Consider the following 23,587-nt stretch of genomic DNA (forward strand, 5'->3'; position numbering starts at 1 on the left):
GCGAAAATGTGGAACCAACCCAAGTGCCCATTCATCAACGAGTGCATAAAGAAACTATGTTATAGGCCACTCACGCCTGTAATCCCAGCAATTTAAGACACCAAGGTGGTGGATCACCTGAAGTCAGGAATTCGAGACCAGCCTGGCCAACATGGTGAAACTCCATCTCTACTAAAAATACAAAAATTAGCTGGGCGTGGTAGCACGTGCCTGTGATCCCAGCTACTTGGGAGGCTGAGGCACAAGAATCACTTGAACCTGGAAGGCGGCAGTTGCAGTGAGCGAAGATTGTGCCACTGTACTCCAGCCTGGACGACAGAGTGAGACTCTGTCTCAAAAATAAAATAAAACAATGAATTAGATATGGTACCTGTAGCCAAGTCCAATTCCTACTTTACTGATGACAAAAAAGTTCAGAAGGGTGAAAATGCAAAGAAAAGCAGTATGGCACAGGAATTAACAGCAAGGACTTCAAAGTTAGACCAACATAGGTTTAGATTCTTATTTTACCACCTTATAACTATAAATCTTTGGGTAAGTTAATTACCATAATTTCTACCTCTACACATTGATCTTCTCATCTCTAAAATGGGAAGAACAATATCTCCCTTACAAAGTTGTTAAGATTAAATGAGATAATAGATGGAAAGCAGTTAGCATAATTCCTGGCACATAGTAAATACACAATAAATGGAATATCATTTAATTTTCACATTTCTGTAATAATTTTCATATTATTGAAGACTTGTTCAAAGTTATAAACCACCCTGTCAAATAATACTTATAATTTATTATGCTCTGCAATCTTCATAAAAATATCTTACTAGATATTAGTAATTTTCAATATACAATTAAAATACCTAATTAAACAGTTAGCAATGACTACAGTACACATAGCTCTTCATAAAAAACATCCACAGCCCAAACACCTTTTACCAACTATTGAAAATTTATCCAGTTTGGGTACCTTGAGGAAACATAGAACTTTGCGCGATAGCCTTAAAGAATACAAATCCAGAGCTGGCTCTCGTGGAGGCAGCTAGGGCGAGGCTGGGGAGTGCTGAGCCGCGAGTTGACCCTGTGCTGCCCAGGCTAGTGAACAATACAGTCAGGGTGGCTAAAGGTGACCCCAAGAAACCAAACGGCAAGATGTCTGCTTATGCCTTCTTTGTGCAGACGTGCAGAGAAGAACCTAAGAAGAAAAACCCAGAGGTCCCTGTCGATTTTGCAGAATCTTCCAAGAAATGCTCTGAGAGGTGGAAGACAATGTGCAGGAAAGAGAAATCTAAATTTGATGAAATGGCAAAGGCGGATAAAGTGCGCTATGATCGGAAAATGAAGGATTATGGACCAGCTAAAGGAGGCAAGAAGGAGGATCCTAATGCCCCCAAAAGGCTATTACCTGAATTCTTCCTGTTCTGTTAAGAATTCCACCCCAAGATCAAATCCACAAACCCTGGCATCTCTATTAGAGACGTGACAAAAAAGCTGGGTGAAATGTGGAATGACCTAAATGACAGCGAAAAGCAGCCTTACATCACTAAGGTGGTGAAGCTGGAGAAGTATGAGAAGGATGTTGCTGACTATAAGTTGAAAGGAAAGTTTGATGGTGCAAAGGGTCCTGCTAAAGTTGCCTGTAAAAAGGTGGAAGAGGAAGATGGAGGATGAGGAAGGAGGAGGAGGAGGAGGAGGAGGAAGGAGGAAGGAGGAGGAAGGAGGAGGAGGAGGAGGAGGAGGAGGAAGGAGGAGGAAGGAGGAGGAAGGAGGAGGAAGGAGGAAGGAGGAGGAAGGAGGAGGGAGGAGGAGGAGGAGGAGGAGGAAGGAGGAAGGAGGAGGAAGGAGGAGGAAGGAGGAGGAGGAGGAGGAGGAAGGAGGAGGAGGAAGGAGGAGGAGGAGGAAGGAGGAAGGAGGAGGAAGGAGGAGGAGGAAGGAGGAAGGAGGAAGGAGGAGGAGGAGGAGGAAGGAGGAAGGAGGAGGAAGGAGGAGGAGGAGGAGGAGGAAGGAGGAGGAGGAGGAAGGAGGAGGAGGAAGGAGGAGGAGGAGGAAGGAGGAGGAGGAGGAAGGAGGAAGGAGGAAGGAGGAGGAAGGAGGAGGAGGAGGGAGGAGGAGGAGGAAGGAGGAAGGAGGAGGAAGGAGGAGGAGGGAGGAGGAAGGAGGAAGGAGGAGGAAGGAGGAGGAATAAAAAAACTGTTTATCTGTCTCCTTGTGAATACTTAAAGTAGGAGAGCTCGGTAATTGACACATCTCTTATTTGAGAAGTATCTGTTTCCCTCATTAGCTTTAATCATAAAATTTGATCACGATCATATTGTAGTCTCTCAAAGTGCTCTAGAGATTGTCAGTGGTTTACATGAAGTGGCCATGGGTGTCTGGAGCACCCTGAAACTGTATCAAAGTTGTATGTATTTCCAAACATTTTTAAAATAAAAAGGTACTCTCATGTTCTCCTCACTCTGTGCACTTTGCTGTTGGTGTGACAAGGCATTTAAAGATGTTTCTGGCATTTTTTTTAATTTGTAAAGTGGTGTTAACTATATAGCTATTGGCTAGAAATCCTGAGTTATCAACTGTATATATCTATAGTTTGCAAAAAGAACAAAACAACCAAGACAAACTCTTGATGCTCCTTGCCTGGCGTTGAGGCTGCGGGAAAGATGCCTTTTAGAGGGGCTGTAGCTCAGGGTGTGCACTGTGAGGCTGGACCTGCTGACTCTGCAGTGGGCATCCATTTAGCTTCAGGTTGTCTTGTTTCTGTATATAGTGACATAGCATTCTGCTGCCATCTTAGCTGTGGACATGGGGTCAGCTAGTGTGAGATATTTTTGGTTTTTGTGGTTTTTTTTAAGTGAGGTAGTTTTTAAACTGTTTTTAAACAAACTGTAGAACTCTTCATTGTCAGCAAAGTGAAGAGCCACTGCATCAATGAAAGTTCAAGAACCTTCTGTACTTAAACACAATTTGCAACATTCTGTTATTTTTTTTTTGTATGTTTAGAATGCTGAAATGTTTTTGAAGTTAAATAAACGGCATTACATTTTTTAAAAAAAGAATACAAATCCATAAAGTGATAACTAAATTAATAATACCTAAGCTGTCTTTTGCAGTACAGGTTTATTAATTAGCACAGTCAAGGATATTACAGGGCTAGTCAGCATTTCAAATCTTCTGAATTTTTGCAAGGAACTGAAGTATATAAAGGTGTATACTTCATCTTTCATACTATCTCAATCTGGAAGGAAAGACTAAAAGTTGTCATTTCACACATTTACCCAACTTTTTCCTAAGTACGTAAACAGTATCAGTACGTAAGGTAGAATTTATTTAATTTTATTTACTAATATTATGAAATCCCACTTCAAAATATCACAAATACACTAATCCAAAGCAGAAACAAATTTTGAAATGCAGTGAGAGGTAGCAGAAAATATACTGGCCTAAGAAGTAGTATCATTTTCTGACTGTGTCTCTGCATGGTTATTCTCTCTGACTCTTAATTTTCTCAATTGCAAACTATGCGTCCCTTCCTTGTTCAAATGGCAAGTTAACTGTTGTATTCAAATAACTTAACGGAGGGAAAACTGAAAAACTGGCAAGAACTATTAACATAGAACTTCATATATAGAGCAAATTTTTAGAGAAATGAAGTCCTTGCTGAAAGATACCATAATTGTATCTACTAATAAATCTATAATAAGCCAAAAATTACAATACTAAGTTAGTTTTTATTTTGCTGCAATAAATGCCTTTCTAAAATTATGCTATGTGATATTTTAGAGGATTCTCATAACTCTATGCTTGTCCCAGATGATATCATTTAAAATATACCTTCTAAATCAGCATCTTAAAGGTATGTAGAAAAAAATTTAATCTTTGAGTAACTTTATTAAAGAGATTCACAGATTAGTTTCTAAATTTGCTCTTTTATTAATTTTAAGTGAATAATTATCACTCAATTAGAATTTTACTGGCTTAAAAAAATCTTAAAATGATAGGAATACTGCAATATCCAAATAGTTTTACTGTCACATATCTGGAATACGTAATTTTTTTTAAACTTCAAACACACATAAATTTAAGACAAAGATAAATAAATATATTTACAGAAATTCCAAGTACCAGCAGCTAACTCTTCTTAATGGAATATGGATACACTATCTCCACATTTCTCTAACAATCTCTGGTGCAAACTGATGAAGGCAGAAGAAAAATAGTTTATTTTCTCAAAAGTCTTGTATATGTGTCCCACTAGGTTCTTTCTTTCCTATTGACTATGACCTACAGATGTCTGGAATTTTCTCCCAGGAAAATAGATATGAACCATACATGGAGATAAGGCGAACACTAAAATGCAGTTTACGTATTTTTTAAAAATGTGCATCCCACATACTGCTAGTTTGATATTTGTAAAACTCTTTTGACATTTCTGAAACCCTTTTCTCCATTACTTACAAGATCGATTTGAACTGTGTTTTCTACTGTCCTTCTCAATTTTATCCTGAAATCAACAGGCCAAACTGCCCTCACATAAAAGGCAAGATACTTAGTTCACTACTTTAAATTCTAGAACACAAATAAAACATCCATCAAAATACCATTTCTGGAACTGAATCAGTAATTTTGATTTACTCAATGATTAAACTTTAGGATAAAATTAAAATGCAAAAATAAATATTTCTCGCTCTTATCTTTCTAAAATCTTAAGTCCTAACTACGTAGAAATGAAAATAAGACAAAAAGCCTCATGTAAAAGCTAAGCAAAGACTGAAGAAAGCATATGTCTCCTATTATACATAGCAAGTCTCAAGTAGAAAACATCTATCCAAAGCCATATATGAAAGAGTTCTCCAGTTTCCTTATTTGAGGCTTCTAGTATCTCTTTTCCTGGTTGTCACCAAAATTGCTAAGTACATGATTGGTTTTTATGGGGAAAATATATGTTAGACAAAGAGTCTAGAGATGTAACTCGCGTTGAGAAGCAATCTCTTTCTTTTATCCAGCAAACATTTACTGAGCATTTAATAAGTGTCCAGTACTATACATTAGGAATAAAGAAAAAATAAGAAATAAAATATATTTCCTATCCTCAGGAAAGTTACTGCGGGGAGGCAGAGAAACTAAAAATCACAATATAGTGTGATAAATGTTATGCTATACTAAGAAGCTGTTTAGCAAGACAAAGAAAGGGATCATATATAGATTTGGAGGGAAGAATCAAGGAAGGCTTCCTAAAAAAAAAAGAAGGAGGATAGTTTCCAAGACAAGAAAACAAACAGGATGTATACAACAGTATATACATTCAGTAAGCTGACAACAGTTCCCTAAATCTGAAGTACCCTGTGAATATGGAGGTATGGATAGACAAAAAGCTAGAGATAAGCAAAGGTGAAATCATTAAATGTCTTGTGCCAAACTAAAGAGTTTAAACTTTATCTGGAAGGTTATGTGGAGTCAAAGAAAGATATTAAACTTGTAAGTAACAAGAACATCTGCCTTTTAGAATAAATATTTTGACAGCAGTATAAAGAGTAAGACAAGAAGAAAAAGTCTACATAAACGAAATCTAATCAAGTTACTACCATAGTAATAAAGGCACAAAGTTATCAGGGCTTGAACTGAGGCACTGGCACTAAAGATGGAGAAGAGATCCTTTAAAAGACATATTTTGGGGTTAAAAATAACTATATATGTTAAATGACTAGATAGAAAGATAAGGAAAAAAGAGGAGTCAAAAGACAATTCCCAAGTTCTAATCTGTATGGCAGCGTCAATCACTCAGACAGGGAGGGAACACAAACACAGGCACCAGTTTGAGAAGAGATGAGGTTCTCACTTTACAACGAGCTGAGTTTAGGACACCTGGAGCTGAGGAGAGAGATCTGGACTAGCTGGTAGTTCGCCCACTAACTGAACAGAAAACAATAAAAATTTTAAAACACAGCAAAAAACAAAACAGAATCTTACTGGGACTCTTCACATTATAAATTCCATGAACAAATAGTCTATGTGCTAAAAATTTCTAGTGGTAAAAGCTATTGTTCTGAGAGAATGGACCACCCCACTGTTCTGATTGGAAAAAAAGGATAGACATGGGATGAGGAGATAGATGAGTTTGTTGACATTTGTCCTTTCGAAAGAGTTAAAGATATTACAAGGGTCATTCCTTTAAGTAGCTCCTTTATTTACATATGTCAGCACAGTAAGAGATTAGTTAACCTGTACTGGGGAGGAAATCTGCTAGAATACAGAATGAGAGCAAGCTGCTTGATAAATTACTGATGCTAAGCTGTCTGACTCTAAGATTTACAGTGTTTTAGAAAGTAAAATTTATATCAAGTATGAGCTAGGAAGAAATTTCTTCATGAAACTCAGCTTTTCATGATTTTGCCTTTTTTAAAGAAGTATCCTCTTTAAAAATTAAGGTATAATATTATGTTCAGATGTATTGACAAGAGTTCTACTTTAATTTTTAAAATAACCTGTGTTGGGGGGAGAGACCAAAATGGCCAAAGGGAGCTTCTCCAGAGTGCAGCTCCCACCGAGTGAGGCAGAGAACCAGAGCGATACCCACATCTCTGAGCGAGGTACTATGTTCGTTCCAAAGGGACTGGTTGAACAGCGGGATTAACCCAAAAAAGGCGGCGAAAGCAGCCCAGAGGGGGCAAGCCGAGGCAAGGCAGGGCACTGCCCCACGTGGAAAGTGTATCTGGCACAAAGGATGAAGGAACAACACCTCCTTGGTACTCCAATCAGATACAGCGCTATACTCTGAGACTTCGGCAGCACACAGCCCAGGATAACGCCACCTGACAGAATCACCCCGAGATGCAGACCTGGGTAAGAGCCCAGTCCAGCAGCCCCAGCCAGACAGTGCCTTGTCTGCGCAGACCACGGCAGAGACTTGGTCTAACACCGAGAAAGCTTGCAAGAAGGAACTGCCCATCCCACAGAAGGAAGAGTTAGAAGCGGGGAGGGGGATGTGGCCAGACAGGCCCCACCCCCACAAGATCAAGCAACCAGAATCCCTCTACCGGGAGAGTTTCGCAGTTAACATCAGATGGACCTCAATACAGAAGCAGTGGGCGGGGCAGAGGGAAAGAAGCCCGCCATACGAAGGGGGACTAACGCCACCGGCATAAGTGGAAACCAGGCAAAGAATAAACAGCAGCCTGGCTGAGACCAAGGCAGCCCAGCAGCGCCTTCACAGGCAGAAGCAGCACACTGACACCTACGTTTAAAAAAAAAAAAAAAAAAAAGCCACTCAGAAACCCCCCGAGAAATCATCAACTTCAAAGATCAAAGACAGATAAGTCACGAAGATGGGAAGAAACCAGCGCAAAAAGGACAAAAACATCAAAGTCCAGAACGCCTCTCCTCCACAGAGAGATCACAACGACTCACCAGCAAGACAACAAAACACGTCAGAAAATGATTTTGACAAGCTGACAGAAGCAGGCTTCAGAAGATGGGTAATAACAAACATCTCTGAGCTAAAAGAACATGTTCTAACCCAATGCAAAGAAACAAAGAACCCTGAAAAAAGATTAGACAAAATGCTAATTACAATAACCAGCCTAGAGAAGAACATAAACGACTTCATGGAGCTGAAAAACACAGCACGAGAACTTCATGAAGTATACCCAAGTTTCAATAGCCGACTCGATCAAGCAGAAGAAAGGATATCAGAGATTGAAGACCACCTCAAAGAAATAAAAAGAGAAGGCAAGAAAAGAGAAAAAATGAGTGAAAAGACATGAACAAAGCCTCCAAAAAATATGGGATTATGTGAAAAGACCTAATCTACGTTTGACAGGCATATCTGAAGAAGACAGGGAGAATGAATCCAAGCTGGAAAACACTCTTCAGGATAGTATCCAGGAGAACTCCCCCAACCTAGCAAAGCAGGCCAACATTCAAATACAGAAAATACAAGGAACCCACAGAGATACTCCTTAAGAAGAGCAACCCCAAGGCACATAATCATCAGACTCACCAGAGCTGAAATGAAGGGAAAAATGGTAAGGACAGCCAGAGAGAAAGTCCAGGTCTCCCACAAAGGAAAGCCCATCAGATTCAAAGCAGATCTCTCTGCAGAATTTCTACAAGCCAGAAGAGAGTGGGGGCCAATATTCAACATCCTTAAAGAAAAGAACTTTAAACCCAGAATCTCATATCCAATCAAACTAAGCTTCATAAGTGAAGGAGAAATAAAATCTTTTACAGACAAGCAATTACTGAGAGATTTCGTTGCCACCACACCTGCCTTACAAGAGCTCCTGCAAGAAGCACTAAACACAGAAAGGAACAACCAGTACCAGCCACTCCAAAAACATACCAAATGGTAAAGACCAATGATGCAAAGAGGAAACTGCATCCACCAATGGGCAAAACAACCAACCAGTAACAAATGGCAGGATCAAATTCACACATAACAGTATTAACCCTAAATGTAAATGGCCTAAACGCCCCAATCAAATGACAAAGACTGGCAAATTGGGTACAAAGTCGAGACCCATCAGTGTGCTGTATCCAGGAAACCCATCTCACATGCAAGGATACACAAAGGCTCAAAATAAAGGATGGAGGAAGATTTACCAAGCAAATGGAAAGAAAAAAAAAGCAGGAGTTGCAATCCTAGTCTCTGATAAAATAGACTTTAAACCAACAAAATTCAAGAGAGACAAAGACGGACATTATATAATGGTAAAAGGATCAATGCAACAAGAAGAGCTAACGATCCTAAATATATATTTGCCTGACAGAGGAGCGCCCAGATACATAAAGCAAGTTCTTAATGACCTACAAAGAGACTTAGACTCCGGCACAATAGTGGGAGACTTTTAACACTCCACTGTCAATATTAGACAGATCAACGAGACAGAAAATTAACAAGGATATCCAGGACTTGAACTCAGACCTGGACCAAGCAAACCTAATAGACATTTACAGAACTCTCCATCCCAAAGCCACAGAATATACATTCTTCTGAGCACCACATCACACCTACTCTAAAATTGACCACATAATCGGAAGTAAATCACTCCTCAGCAAATGCAAAAGAACGGAAATCATAACAAACAGTCTCTCAGATTACAGTGCAATCAAGTTAGAACTCAGAATTCAGAAACTAACTCAGAACCGCACAGCTTCACAGAAACTGAACAACTGGCTCCTAAATGTCAACTGGATAAACAATGAAATGAAGGCAGATATAAAGATGTTCTTCGAAACCAACGAGAACGAAGACACAACATACCAGAATCTCTGGGACACATTTAAAGCAGTGTCTAGAGGGAAATATATAGCAATAAAGGCCCACATGAGAAGCAACAAAAGAGCTAAAATAGACACCTGTAATCAAAATTGAAAGAGCTAGAGGAGCAAGATCAAAAAAAACTCAAAAGCTAGCAGAAGACAAGAAATAACTAAGATAAGAGCAGAAATGAAGGAGATAGAGACACAGAAAACCCTTCAAAAAAATCAATAAATCCAGGAGCTGGTTCTTCAAAAAGATCAACAAAATAGACAGAACGCCAGCCAGATTAATAAGAAAAGAGAGAAGAATCAAATAGATGTAATAAAAAACGTTAAACGGGATATCACAACTGATCCCACAGAAATACAAACTACCATCAGAGATTACTACAAACAACTCTATGTACATAAACCAGTAAATCTGCAAGAAATGGATAAATACCTGGACACTTACACCCTCCCAAGCCTAAACAGGAAGAAGTCGAAACCCTGACAAGACCAATAACAAGAGCTAAAGTTGAGGCAGCAATTAATAGCCTAGACACCAAAAAAAGCCCAGGTCCAGATGGGTTCATAGCCAAATTCTACCAGACATACAAAGAGGAGCTGGTACCATTCCTTCTGAAACAATTCCAAACAATCCAAAAAGAGGGAATGCTCCCCAACTAACTTTATGAGACCAACATCATCCTGATACCAAAACCCGGCAGAGACTCTACAAAAAAAGAAAACTTCAGGCCAATATCCATGATGAACATAGATGCAAAAATCTTCAATAAAATACTGGCAAACCGATTGCAACAGCACATCAAAAAGCTTATCCATCACAATCAAATAGGCTTCATTCCAGGGATGCAAGACTGGTTCAACATACTCAAGTCTATAAATGTAATCCACCACATAAACAGAACCAAAGACAAAAACCACATGATTATCTCAATTGATGCAGAGAAGGCCTTTGACAAAATTCAACAGCGCTTTATGCTAAAAACTCTCAATAAACTAGGTATCAATGGAACATATCACAAAATAATAAAAGCTATTTACAACAAACCCACTGCCAATATCATACTGAATGGGCAAAAACTGAAAGCATCCCCTTTGAAATCTGGCACTAGACAAGGATGCCCTCTCTCACCACTCCTATTCAATATAGTATTGGAAGTTCTAGCCAGAGCAATCAGGCAAGAAAAAGAAAAAAAGGGTATTCAATTAGGAAAAGAGGAGGTCAAATTGTCTCCATTTGCAGATTTAGAAGACCCCATCGTTTCAGCCCAAACTCTCCTTAAGCTGATAAGCAACTTCAACAAAGTCTCAGGATACAAAATCAATGTGTAGAAATCACAAGCATTCCTATACACCAATTTGAACAGACTTAAAGAGAGCCAAATCAAGAATGAACTGCCATTTACAATTGCTACAAAGAGAATAAAATACCGAGGAATACAACTAAAAAAGAAGGTAAAGGATCTCTTAAAGGAGAACTACAAACCACTGCTCAAGGAAATAAGAAAGGATACAAACAGATGGAAAAACATTCCATGCTCATGGTTTGGAAGAAGTAATATCATGAAAATGACCATACTGCCCAAAGTAATTCACAGATTTAATCCTATCCCCATCAAACTACCAATGACTTTCTTCACAGAACTGGAAAAAAATACTTTAAACTTCATATGGAACCCAAAAAGAGCCTACATAGCCAAGACAATCCTAAGCAAAAAGAACAAAGCTGGCAGCATCATGCTGTCGGACTTCAAGCTATACTAGAAGGCAACAGTAATCAAAACATCATGGTATTGGTACCAAAACAGAGACATAGACCAAAGGAACAGAACAGAGGCCTCCACACATCTACAACCATCTGATCTTTGACAAACCTGACAAAAACAAGCAATGGGGAAAGGATCCCATTTAATAAATGGTATTGGAAAAATTGGCTAGCAATATGCAGAAAGCAGAAACTGGACCCCTTCCTGACACCTTATACTAAAATTAATTCCAGATGGATTAAGGACTTAAATATAAGACCGAACACCATAAAAACCCTAGAAGAAAACCTAGGCAAAACCATCCTGGACCTAGGCATAGGCAAGGACTTCATGACTAAAACACCAAAAGCAATGGCAGAAAAAGTCAAAATAGACAAATCGGATCTAATTAAACTTCAGAGCTTCCATACAGCAAAAGAAACAATCATTAGAGTGAACCGGCAACCAACAGAATGGGAAAAAATTTTTGCAATCTACGCATCTGACAAAGGGCTAATATCCAGAATCTACAAAGAACTAAAACAGATTCACAAGAAAAAAACAAACACATCCATCCAAAAGTGGGCAAAGGATATGAACAGACACTTTTCAAAAGAAGACAACAAACGTATGAAAACATGCTCATCATCATATGAAGCCAACAAACATGAAAAAATGCTCATCATCACTGGTCATTAGAGAAAAGCAAATCAAAACCACATTGAGATACCATCTCATGCCAGTGAGAATGGCAATCATTAAAAATCTGGAGACAACGGATGCTGGAGAGGATTCGGAGAAATAGGAACACTTTTACACTGTTGGTGGGAGTGTAAATTAGTTCAACCATTGTGGAAGACAGTGTGGCAATTCCTCAAGGAACTAGAAATAGAAATTCCATTTGACCCAGCAATCCCATTACTGGGTATACACCCAAAGGACTATAAATCGTTCTACTATAAGGACACATGCACATGCATGTTCATCTCGGCACTGTTTACAATAGCAAAGACCTGGAACCAACCCAAATGCCTATCGATGATAGACTGGACAAAGAAAATGTGGCACATATACACCATGGAATATTATGCAGCCATAAAAAAATGATGAGTTCGTGTCCTTTGTAGGGACATGGACAAAACTGGAAACCGTAATTCTCAGCAAACTGACACAAGAACAGAAAATCAAACACTGCATGTTCTTACTCATAGGTGGGTGTTGAAAAATGAGAACACATGGACACAGGGAGAGAAACATCACACACTGGGGTCCATTGGTGGGGCTATGGGAGGGATAGTGGGAGGGAGGGTGGGGAGGGATAATGTGGGGAGAAATGTTAGGTATACATGATGGGGGGATGGAGGCAGCAAACCACCTTGCCATGAACGTACCTATGCAACAATCTTGCATGATCTGCACATGTACCCCCCGAATCTAAAGTACAATAAAATAAATAAATAAATAAAAATAAATGTGTTGAAAGTTAACAATTTTTATCTGGGTATTGGTTTAAAGAATTTGTATACTGTCATTCAGATTACAGACCATATAACCAAAGTACTGTGTAGCTAATTGTAGGTTATTCTAATTGAAAATAAAGTACCTTTCCCTAAAACATTCATATAACAACTGAAACTGTAAATGGTAATATGTAAAACATATTATGTTATAGATTCCTAGAGCTAATTCCTAGTTTTCAGCCCCAAACTCCACATATAATTCTTTCAAAAAACACAAAACAAAACTGATCTTCTTACTTTACAAAATTAAACTGAATATTTACTATTAAAAACCTAGAGGCAATATGTTAACATCATCTCCTTTTTGAAAAATTCATTTAAAATACAAGCTCACAAAAGTCAAAAATGGTTAGAATCTAGATTAGATAACATTTTAAAGGATGTTAAAGATGAAGAAAATATTAGTGCATCTATATACACACACATTTATATGCATATAATACATATACACATATGTATATATGTATCTTCATTTTAATAAAATAATCCCTAAAAAGATGTGTACATGAATCAAATTATACTAAAATAAGATAAATGTACTGATACTTGTTTTTAAATATAATTGTATGTCAATCTGCTTAATGAAGTGCAGAACCATCAGCTAACCTTATAAATTAAGATTGGCAGCTTTAAGATTTGCTTTAGAGTGTGGTATGCCTATATATGCAAATCTTCTTTGAGATCATTTCCAACAATCTTATCATTAAGAGTATGGGATTCATATTATTTCAAATGTGGTAAGTTGAACAAAATCAATACTGAACAACATACCTTTCAGATAAATTAAGGCTTTGGTGAAGAGGTTCTAATATTTGACATGTCTCTAGGCTGTCAACAGATGTCGAAGGCAATGAGTCTGATTGCACCTTGCTGGCATCACATAAATTAGCATCGTTTCTAGGTAGGGTCTTTCTGAATTTTCGTCCTAAATCCGTCCATAGGACATTCGTCAACATAACTTTGAGTTGCCTGTTATATACATAAATAATTAGTATATATGGTACTACACATTGTAGAATACATGAATTCATCACAAACTAACAATATCTCTAGAAATTCCAAATTTCAGTTCTTCAAATAACTAGAGTAGTAAATATCATAAGAAAAAAGAAAACATGCCTAGCTATTCTCAAATATACCCTAAAAAGTAAAGTCTATTTCACTTAAGTTGGGATTTTCTTCAGAATTCTGCCAAGCATACTACAGCTGTCATTACACATGTACAGCTGCTAGATGCCTAGCAACCCATTCATGTTTAGCAACAATGTTAGTGGAAGGACAGTGTTCACCTGCAGATCTCATCACAGACAAAACCACTTTTTGTGCTAAAAATGTGTTTTTGTTTTAGCATTTGTTGATTCAGAAAACATTATTAAAACTAAAGGTGCAATACTTGCATCATTTACATTCTTAAGCCTACAGAGTCTTAAGATACAGATTTAATTTTACCTTATTTCTAAAATAGGTCAATTTATAACATTTACTTTACTGTACCTATATCAATTTCAAAAAAAAAAAAACCACTGATAAACGTAAGCAGTTCCAGCAACAGTTTTACTCATCATGTTTTCCCCATCTTCTCATTCAGTACATCTTTATGCTGAAAACTTGAATAACTATGTTCAGTTCTGGAATTTCAAAATCTATGGAATATCTGCAGCATGTGAACAGGCTACCATGTACACTTAAAACAATGTCAAGTGAGGAATGGCTGAAAGAGCTGAGAAATGTTTAATCAAAAGAGTTTCTGTTTTTCTACCTACGAAACAGTTTTAGGCACTTTTTGTTTGCTTAACAAGCACAAGAAGATGTCCACATATTTTCAAGATAAAATGGGAACTCTCAAAAAAATCACTTGTTTGCAGCAGCCACTTGAGTGTACATTCCCAGACCATGTAGCGGGAAGAGGGTACAAGTCCCCAGGGTACTTCCACAGAACACACCGAAAACTCCAAATATATTGTACTGAAAAAAAAGTTTAAGCTATTAGTTTAAAAGTTATTTAAAAAAATAAAGAAATCAGTGACATCTCTATGGATCAATAATAATTCAAGCACTTACTGAACATCTTCCAGCAAAACAACTATGGTAGTATAATCTGGAGTTTCAGCCACAAACAAAATAGTTGAGTTTTTGCCTCCACAGAGTGTGCATTACAGAGAAGAATAAACCAATTCATTATTTAATTGGAATTCTGATACGTGCTATGAAGAAGAAATAAAGATGTTGCATTTCTTCTGAGCCAAGTCATGGAAGGTTTTTCTGAGACTATGACCTTGAAGCCAAAGTCTCAAAGGACAGGCACTATCCAGAGGAAACAAGTGAAAAATGGAGAAAGGTCTAAAAAACAGGACAAAATGCAAATGCTTTGAGTAAATCTTCTTCAAAGAAATTAAAATACTGACCTGACTCAGGTACTTAGAATAAAAAGGAAATGTGTCTAAGAGCGGGCAGTTAGGCAGGACTTAGCAAACTATATTAAGGATCTGAGACTTTTTGTCAACAAGAATAGAAATCCACTAGTCTTAATTAGGAAACAATGAGATCAGAGCTACATTTTTAAAAGATCATTTTGATCTTTATGAAGAATTAAATGGAAGCACTAGCAATTATGGGGAATAAAAATTAATTTATGGAGATAATAATGACTTTATCAGAGATAGTTTAGTAGAATGATGGGAGTAGAAACCAGAATACAGTGGGATGAGTAAAGGGAAAGGATCAAAGGGATATAGCAAATGAAAGCAGTTGAGAAATACGGTTGTGAGAGTAGAAAATAAGACAAGACCTGAAAATACACGTAAGAAGCAGGAAAGGGTTTTTAGTCAGTTATTGGTTGATTAGTTAGTTTAAGATAGGAAAAGTTTGTGTAAGTTTAAATGCTTATGAGAAGCACTTAAAGGTTGAAGATATAGAAGGCAAGATAATTAACAGAGTAAGTTTCCTAAGAAATAAGTGCTAATATTTATTGAACATGTACTATATGCCAGGCACTATGAAGCATTTTACAATTCTTTATTTCATTTAATCCTCACAACCATTCCATGAGGGATTTACAAATTATTCTTTTCATGCAGTTGAGGAGACCAAGGTAGACTGATTAACATCTAAGCACACAGTAAAACAAGTAGTGAAGATGGGATCCAGAACCATACACTCTCAATTTTCTTGCCAGCACTCTTAACTGCTTCACACTACACTGGTTTACAATACAAGAGGCACTCCTTTCATTCTTGCAAGAAGGAGAAGGAACCAAGACCATCTCTTAAAAGTGATAGGAAAAGTAAAGGAACATAGGTTTGAGAAGTTTCCAAATAATCATTGTAGAGAGGGGAACACAAGCTTACTAAAGAAACACAGTAAGGCTGTCTTACAGTTAAGAAATCCCTGTGAGATTAACACATTTATAATGCCACAAATATCTTTTTATTTTTCCAATCAGTGCCAGTCCTAAGTGTCAGCACAATGCAAACAGATGAGTTCACAGATGATTATTAATTGCAAAGAGGAAAAGGTGTCTTTACAGTGAGATCTGGCAGGCACCACCTTATGCAAGTGCTCAAACACAGAACTATTAAGAGTGAAACAACCAGAAATTATGTATCCCCTGCTATGTGCAATAAAAGGTATATGACATCAGGTATGAAGTTTTCCTTCCAAAATATAACCTGGACCAATCATAAGGGCAAGTCCAGAAAAATAATAAAAATATAGACTGTGAGGCATTCTACAAGACAAGTGGTCTGGACTCCTCAAAACTCAATGTCATGGTTAAAAGAAAAAGGGCAGACCAGGTGGAAACTCTTCTAGATTAAGACACTAAGGGGGTACAATAGCCAAATACAACGCGTGAATCTGAATTTGATTCTATTAGGTTGGTGCAAAAATAACTGCAGTTTTTGCCAAATAAATTTAAAAATAAATAAATAAAAAACATTTGGGGAACATTCAGGAAATTCTGATTGTGGACTTTATAGCATATGATGATATGAAATTATTATTAATTTTCTTGATAGTATATTATAATTGTTATATAAGATAATATCACTGTTCTTAGGAAAAGCAGGCGGAAGTATTTGAACATAAAATGCCATGATGCCTGCAAATTACTTTCAAATATTTCCCCAAAAAATGTATGTGTCTATGTATACATGTATATGTGTGATGCCCATCTATACACATGCATAAAAAGAGACCAAGAGACAGCAAACTTGGTAAAATGTTTGAAGACTATCAGACTATTATTTATAAGTTTTACAACTATACAATTTAAAATTCTAAATGACCAAATAAAAATATTTTGGATAAAATGTAATTAAGTCTAATGGAAAAACTATATGACTTAGGTATTTGCTAAATTATTGGGGAAATTATTATCTCAATAGTAATTTTAATAATTTCAAATATGAGACTATTTGATGTTGGAAAAAGCCATTTTTCTATTCATTCAGACCAAATAAGAATTTATGTTGGAAAATAACAAATCATTGGTTTTACTAATTATTCTAATAGTGAGGCTCTAAATGAGAAGGACAATTTGGCTTCTCTGGGAAAATACTTATTTCATGTTTGGCTTTATTACAATTTTTCTGACTAAAAATATCCTGCAACAGAAGTCAGTAATCTCTTTCCCCTAAATTAGTAAGGTAAAAAATTCTAAACATCTACAACATTTAAGTGTCACAAGATTTCTCTGTATATCAGAAGAGAAACTTAAGAATAAAGAACAACATTCAAACCAGGCAAATTAAAACCTAAATTTAGTATTTAGGGATATACTCTTAGGTAACAATACTATCCAAGAAAAATAAGAAAGTAATTACTTTTAAAGTTAGGTGAGTGGTTACCTTTAAAGCAGGGGTCCCCACCCCTCAGACTGCTGACCAGTACCAGTCTGTGGCCTGTTAGGAACTGGGCCACACAGCAGAAGGTAAGCAGTGAGTGAGTGAGCACTATTGCCTGAGCACTGCCTCCTGTCAAATCAGCGGCAGCATTAGATTTGCACAGGAGCACGAACTCTATTGTGAACTTCATATGCGAAGGATCTAGCTTATGCACTCCTTATGAGAATCTAACTAATGCCTGATGGTCTAAACCACTCCCCACAACACCCCCCAGCTCAATCCCATCCATGGAAAAACTGTCTTCCATAAAACTGGTCCCTGGTGCCAAAAAGGTTAGGGACTGCTGCCTTAAAAGGTTATCATTTGCAGGGGTTGAGAACTTCTGGGGTTGATTTCTGTTTTGTACCTCAGTAGCGGTTAAAATCTGCCTTAAAAATATATATATTAAATTTAATGACTAATTCATTGAACTGTTTACCTTTTATTCATTTTTTGTTAGTTACATTATATTTCACAGTAAAAATGAAAAGTAAAGACAGCTAAACTGAGAACTCCACCTAACCAAACAATCTATATACTCGGGTACGCTGGTTCCTGTTAACTTGCCCAGGCTTTTCAGAACCATCCAATTATCTGTTTACAAAATGTTCCTTTGAAAGCTCCAAACCACTATACTAATACTTGCTTAATTTTTTATAAGGGAAAATGATCACTGATCCATATACTCAGATTCTTTAAAAAAAAAAAAAAAAAAAGGATTCCTAAAAAATAAGAAATATACTACATCTTTTCTGTTTTATATATGTGAAAATTTATAATTGTAGGAAAACCCAACATAATCACAGCAGAAAAAAATAACATTTTTTGTTTATGAATAAAAAAGCACATATATTGGTTTTCCAGAAAAACTCAAATTTTTAAAATTTTTCAACAAAAGTGTTTATCAATGAATACATAAACATGACTTAATTACACAGTTTAGCTAAATAAATTCAGAAATCAGAAAAAATAATCCTCCCTCAGACTTGGACTCATACATTTTGATTCTGGAAAATAAACTAACAGTTGGGATGAAAGCATTGTTTTCATGACTTTTTTCATAATTTTATTTATAGTATTTCCTGTCCTTCAAAAAAAAAACAGACAAAACATTTGGACACTTCACCAAAAAAACACAGAAATGGCCAACATGCATACAAAAAGATGTTCAATATCACTAAATCTTATCTTTCTGGTCTTTTTCAAAAAAGTTTTCAACAGGAGGAAGGAGCAAAACAAATTCAACAGATACTCTAGAGAAGACTTTTCAAAGTCCAATAAAGCACATGAAAAGATGTTCAACATCATCAGTCATCAAGGAAATGCAATTAAAATCACAAAGAGATACTACTACACTTCCATTAGAAAGTATGATGATAAAAAGACTGACCATGTAAGTGTTGGCCAGGGTGTGAAGAAAATGAAACCCTCCTATATGGCTGGTAGTGGGAATGCAATATGGCACAACCACTTATGACAGCTTGGCAGTTTCTTACAAAGAGTGCACTTACGAAATTACCCAGCAATCCAACTCCTAGGTATTTACCCAAAAGAAAGGAAAACAGGCTCCCAACACAATGGCTGACTAGATGCAGCCAGGTGGAATAGCTACCACCAAGGGGCAGGGATGATGGGTGCACTCCTAACAGATCTTCAGACAAGGCACAGAAACCGGACAGAGAGAAGACACAGAAGCCAGGCTGAAGAGGAAGAAAACTGGGAAGCCTGCACAGGGCCACCATGTACCAGGACTCATTCCTAGCCCCTAACGACTCTGGGGTCAACAGTTGAGTGGAGCAATCCACTCTCACGAAGGGTCTCTGGAATCCCAGCAGGAGGAGACCCCTCAACACCACAGACACTTGAGTTGGCAGGGAAGCTGCTTAGAGAAAGTGGTAGGGGCAGCACACCAGCTGATGTGGAGACCAGAAGCTTTGGTGCAGGAGGGAAAGTCTATAGCAGAGCACAGCCAGTGAGGGCCATCCCTCTAGGCTTGACTTGCTCCCAAAGGAGACTTTAGCCCTACTGGAACTGTTGGACCTGAACTCTGTATGGTTGTCTTGCCCATCAAACAAGGCTGGTGTGACCCAGCTACTCAGGAGGCTGAGGCACAATAATTGCTGGAACCCAGGAGGTGGAGGTTACAATGATCGGAGATCACACCACTGCACTCTAGCCTGGGCAACAGAGTGAGACTCTGTCTCAAAAAAAAAAAAAACCTTACAGAAATCTACACTTAAAATGTATGTATTTTGTTGCATGTAAATTATACATCAATAAGATGACTAAAAAGCCATTAAGAAAATGCAAGATATTCATATTGCATGATGAAACCTTACTTAATTGAAACAAGGTCAGTCTTATGAAATTCGGATACAGGAAAATGGGAAAATGGGTAACATGCCTGAGATCAGTGGAAAATTAGTAAAGAGCATCATAAGGGTTGTATTCCATGACAGACGGCTACAATGCACAAAGCATCAGCAACTTGAAGGATGGAAGTGGAATCGCACGGGAGACAAACTTCTTGATTTAGATATTCCAATGTCTATGGGAATAACTGACACAAGGGCAAATCCAAGCCAGTTAAATTAGGTTGAATTCCTCAGGGACCCAACAAAATGCACCTCTGCCTTCATTCAGGTACACTGCATCAGCACAGAATTTACTCCACAGAAGCACGGAGGTGAAAAGGGAGTGCCCTTAAGGATCCAGGTTGACACCTTTAAGCAGAATGAAAATGGGAATACACAGATCATCTACACTCAGCTAGCTGCCAAATCAAAGTTTTTAAGCCTAAAGGTGCAGACAGGAAACAAAAAACTAACCGAGAGAAGATGTAGAAGAGAACAGCTCATGAAAAAGAAAAGTATCAGCCGTCCTATGATACCACAATCCTCACAGTGTTCTCCATGTTCCAATGCCCCCACAGCTTATGTGAATAACAGCCCTTCTCCAGTGCCCACTTTCACCTCCCCATAGCAGAGCACTTGCAGTGTCCTGGACAGCAACTCTTCTTCCCCAAATCATCAGGGAAGTGGAGCTTCACAGGCCTCCGGTGAACAAATTCAGCCTTCAGCTACGATCCAGGAAACAATAATGGCTGCTCAAAAATAGATTCTCTTCTCACACAAGACTTTTCTCAGTTTTTCAGGTGCTGACTTATTAAAACTGATAAAGGAAGATTTAGCTCAAATCTGAAGTGCAGCCAATGAAATTCGGCTCTGTAATTCACTGAAGTCACGGTCAGTCAGGCCCCGTTTAATCACCTATGTCTGCGAGGAGCAGCCAAGCAGCAAGCCCCGGCAGTGCAAACGAGAATGGCAGTGGGGCACCCTACGTTTATCATGCAATCTACCTGGAAGAAACGATTGCCTCAGAAGTCGCTCGAAAACTTGCGCTGGTGTTTAATATTCCTCTCCTCCAAATTAATCAGATTTACAGACAGGGTCCAATTCTCGTTAGTAATCAGATGGTTCAGAACTTTCAAGATGAGAGTTGTTTTTTATTCTCCACAGTAAAAGCTGAAAATAGTGATAGTATCTACATAATTTTAAAGTGATGTCTTTTATAAACTGAACTATATTCAGTACCAAATAGTCACATTTAAAAGTGTGTGAAGCTTGAATCCAAGAAGTCTTAGGATTGGATTTTACCATATGAAATGTTTCATACTGAAAACACAAGACGACCTTTCTAATGCGCTGTATGAGAGGTGAATCTCCTCACTGTCACTGCCATAGCCAAGCATCCTTGTGAGAGTGAGCACATCGGCAGAGCATGCATCCAGCTCTGGAGGTCAGTCCAGGTATAGCTGCCTGCTTCTCTGGCAGAGGCCAGTAAATACAGTTCCTAGAAGTAGCTTTTGTTGTCTTTTTACACTGTGGGCATTTACCTTTCTGTGCCAGTCTGGATTTTATTGCCTGAACTTTATGATGACCTGGCGAGGAGATGAGGGGACAGTGCTGTTGTGGAGCCAGCAGTGAATCTGTAAGTGGAGAGATGTGTTGGGCTGATGCTGCCACTGGTGGTCAGTTAAGAAGCTCAGTACCTTCTTGGAAGAAATCATGTCTAAGGGTGTACGTTTGATGTGATCAGGCCAGATTGGAGAAGATCCAAGCAAGGAAGACGGGCTTGCGGCAAACTGCATCATCAGGAGAACCTTGGTGAGAGGATCAGTGTAAACCCTAATAGATGCAAAGACTTCTGTGTTTTGGCTTTGTGACAGATTTATTGAAAAATTTTTTCGCTTCTGCTTCCATTTTTAGCATTTTAGTTTCTGGTTTTCATTTTTGGAGATTCCTTGCCTTTTAAACTCGTGTTTTTTCTCTCATTTTCTTCCCTGTCTCCATCTCTGACTACACCCCACCCTACTCCAATCCCCCACCCCCAGCATCCTGTTAAACATTTTTAAGGCCCTACCCCAGACACTGGAAATAGGTGCCCCAAGTAAGGAGAGAAAGTATTATTGTTGATAGCTTCTGACTAGGTGTTAAGGGATCTTCATTATGAACAAGATGAAATTTTTCATGGAAACACTAGTGTTATCAATAAAGCACTAAAATGTACCGTACAAATCCCTTAAGCTTCTCCTCAAATATTGAGCTTTAGTGCAATCACGGATAGACATTCTGGTGATTATTTAGGGGTTTTTTATACACCACATATTACCTTCTTTCTCTATAAAAAAGAGTGCCTCTTTCATAAAACAAAATGCTTGTCTGCTAGCATACTTTTCAAAAGGAATCCACTGTTTCCTCACTTTCCTCCTATATTTCTGTCCTTCATCCAAAACCTTCCCAAAATCTATCAGCAATCATTTTTGAGGCCTGTGGTATAAGGGACTGAAATTTTTTAAAACTTCTATTACATTTTAATTGTAGCATCTCTCTGTCCATATACCCAGGTGTCCTGATTTGAATGTACTATTTGATCCTCATCTTTGTTCAGGCAAAAATAGGAAATGAATAATTTTTGAGTTTGAAATCTCTCCCAGAAGACAAACTACTTCAGTGGTTTAAACCTTTGACATTTTATGTTTTATTCATAAAGGGGGTTAATTATTTGCTACAAAGAAGCATGGTCTATTTTCATCTTCAATTTGAAAATATCTGTAACTCCTTATAGACCCTATAGGCAGAGAGCTTTCCTTTATGACTTTTTCCCTTTGCTTTTGTGTGACCACATGTTTTCTGTACCAGTCACTGGGGAAAGGAGTTTATCTCTTGTTTTAAAAATTTTGCTTATCTATTTAGCATTACTTTTTGGGTCTCAAGTTTATGGAACAATAAATGTCATTTAATGCTTTTTTGAAGTCCCTCGTCAGGCTTTAGAAGCTGGGTGAGAATACTTAGACGCTTATCAAATTATATGGAGTGGCACTGAACATGAGTTTGTCCCAGTGAAATAGGCTAAATAAATTATGGCAGCAGAAAATTTGTTACTTTTTTTTAATAGTAAGATGTACACATTTCAGTATAATAAATGTTTTCTGATTCTTTTGTGAAGAAAAAAGAAAAATCCATTAAGATTAGAAAATTTGAGGAGTTCTAAAGAATAATCATCACTGAAGTCTGCCTTGGACTCTATCTTTCCAGTACATGCATTTGTTACTTAGCAATCAGCCAAATGCTAAGGAAAGCAGTTTTTGAAACAAAATAGTTATCTAATTCTTTGAAACTAAAAGGGGATTTTGTCTTGCATCTTAGGTACCAGCATGGCCACAGCGGAGTAGAGCACGGAGCAGGCTCTGGGGTCCCCAATTCCAGGATGTGACAGCTGGATGGCACTTTTGGACCTGACCTAGGGCAGAGGGAAGCCCAGGCCAGGCAGCATTCACAACAAGCCAACTTAAGAGAACTCGGGCCTTAAAACATTGTAGATAGTCTGGCAGTACTCCTCATGGCCTGGGGGTAGTGATGGCTATGCAGTGAGGCTCCTATGCTTTTGGCAAAGGGTGGGAAGAGTGGGGAGGACTGCGTCTTGTCATTTAAGTGTCAGCTCAGCCACAATACAACAGAACACCAAGTAGACTTTAAGGTTTTTGACTCTAGTCCCTGACCCCCAGGCAATAGTTTTGAGCTCACGCAGGGCTTGGGAGATCTTGCTGACGTTAAGCAAACGTAGGCAGTAGCCAGAGAGTGGTGACAGCAGGGCTTGGGTGAGACCCAGAGCTATGCTG

At 38.0% G+C, this 23,587-nt stretch overlaps 1 protein-coding gene and 2 pseudogenes across 4 annotated transcripts in view; 2 read left to right on the forward strand and 1 right to left on the reverse strand.

Moving 5' to 3' along the window:
• The window catches only part of SENP7 (SUMO specific peptidase 7), a 255,859-nt gene that overhangs the window by 101,925 nt on the left and 130,347 nt on the right, over nucleotides 1-23,587 (reverse strand). For 3 of the 4 annotated variants that reach the window (XM_064374570.1, XM_012476793.2, XM_064374571.1), the window contains one exon: nucleotides 13,295-13,492. The exons of the other annotated variant lie outside the window; for it this stretch is intronic. In XM_064374570.1, the coding sequence (XP_064230640.1) occupies nucleotides 13,295-13,492 (198 nt within the window). The remainder of the gene's footprint in view (nucleotides 1-13,294; nucleotides 13,493-23,587) is intronic. 4 annotated transcript variants of the gene reach the window in all.
• On the forward strand, nucleotides 364-1,736 carry LOC135274143 (high mobility group protein B3-like; annotated as a pseudogene).
• On the forward strand, nucleotides 19,747-20,968 carry LOC105734118 (upstream-binding protein 1-like; annotated as a pseudogene).

This window comes from Aotus nancymaae, unplaced genomic scaffold (assembly GCF_030222135.1).
Source record: "Aotus nancymaae isolate 86718 unplaced genomic scaffold, 86718_ANA_hifiasm-v0.15.2.pri h1tg000011l, whole genome shotgun sequence".
In the NCBI taxonomy this organism is placed as follows: Eukaryota; Metazoa; Chordata; class Mammalia; order Primates; family Aotidae; genus Aotus; species Aotus nancymaae.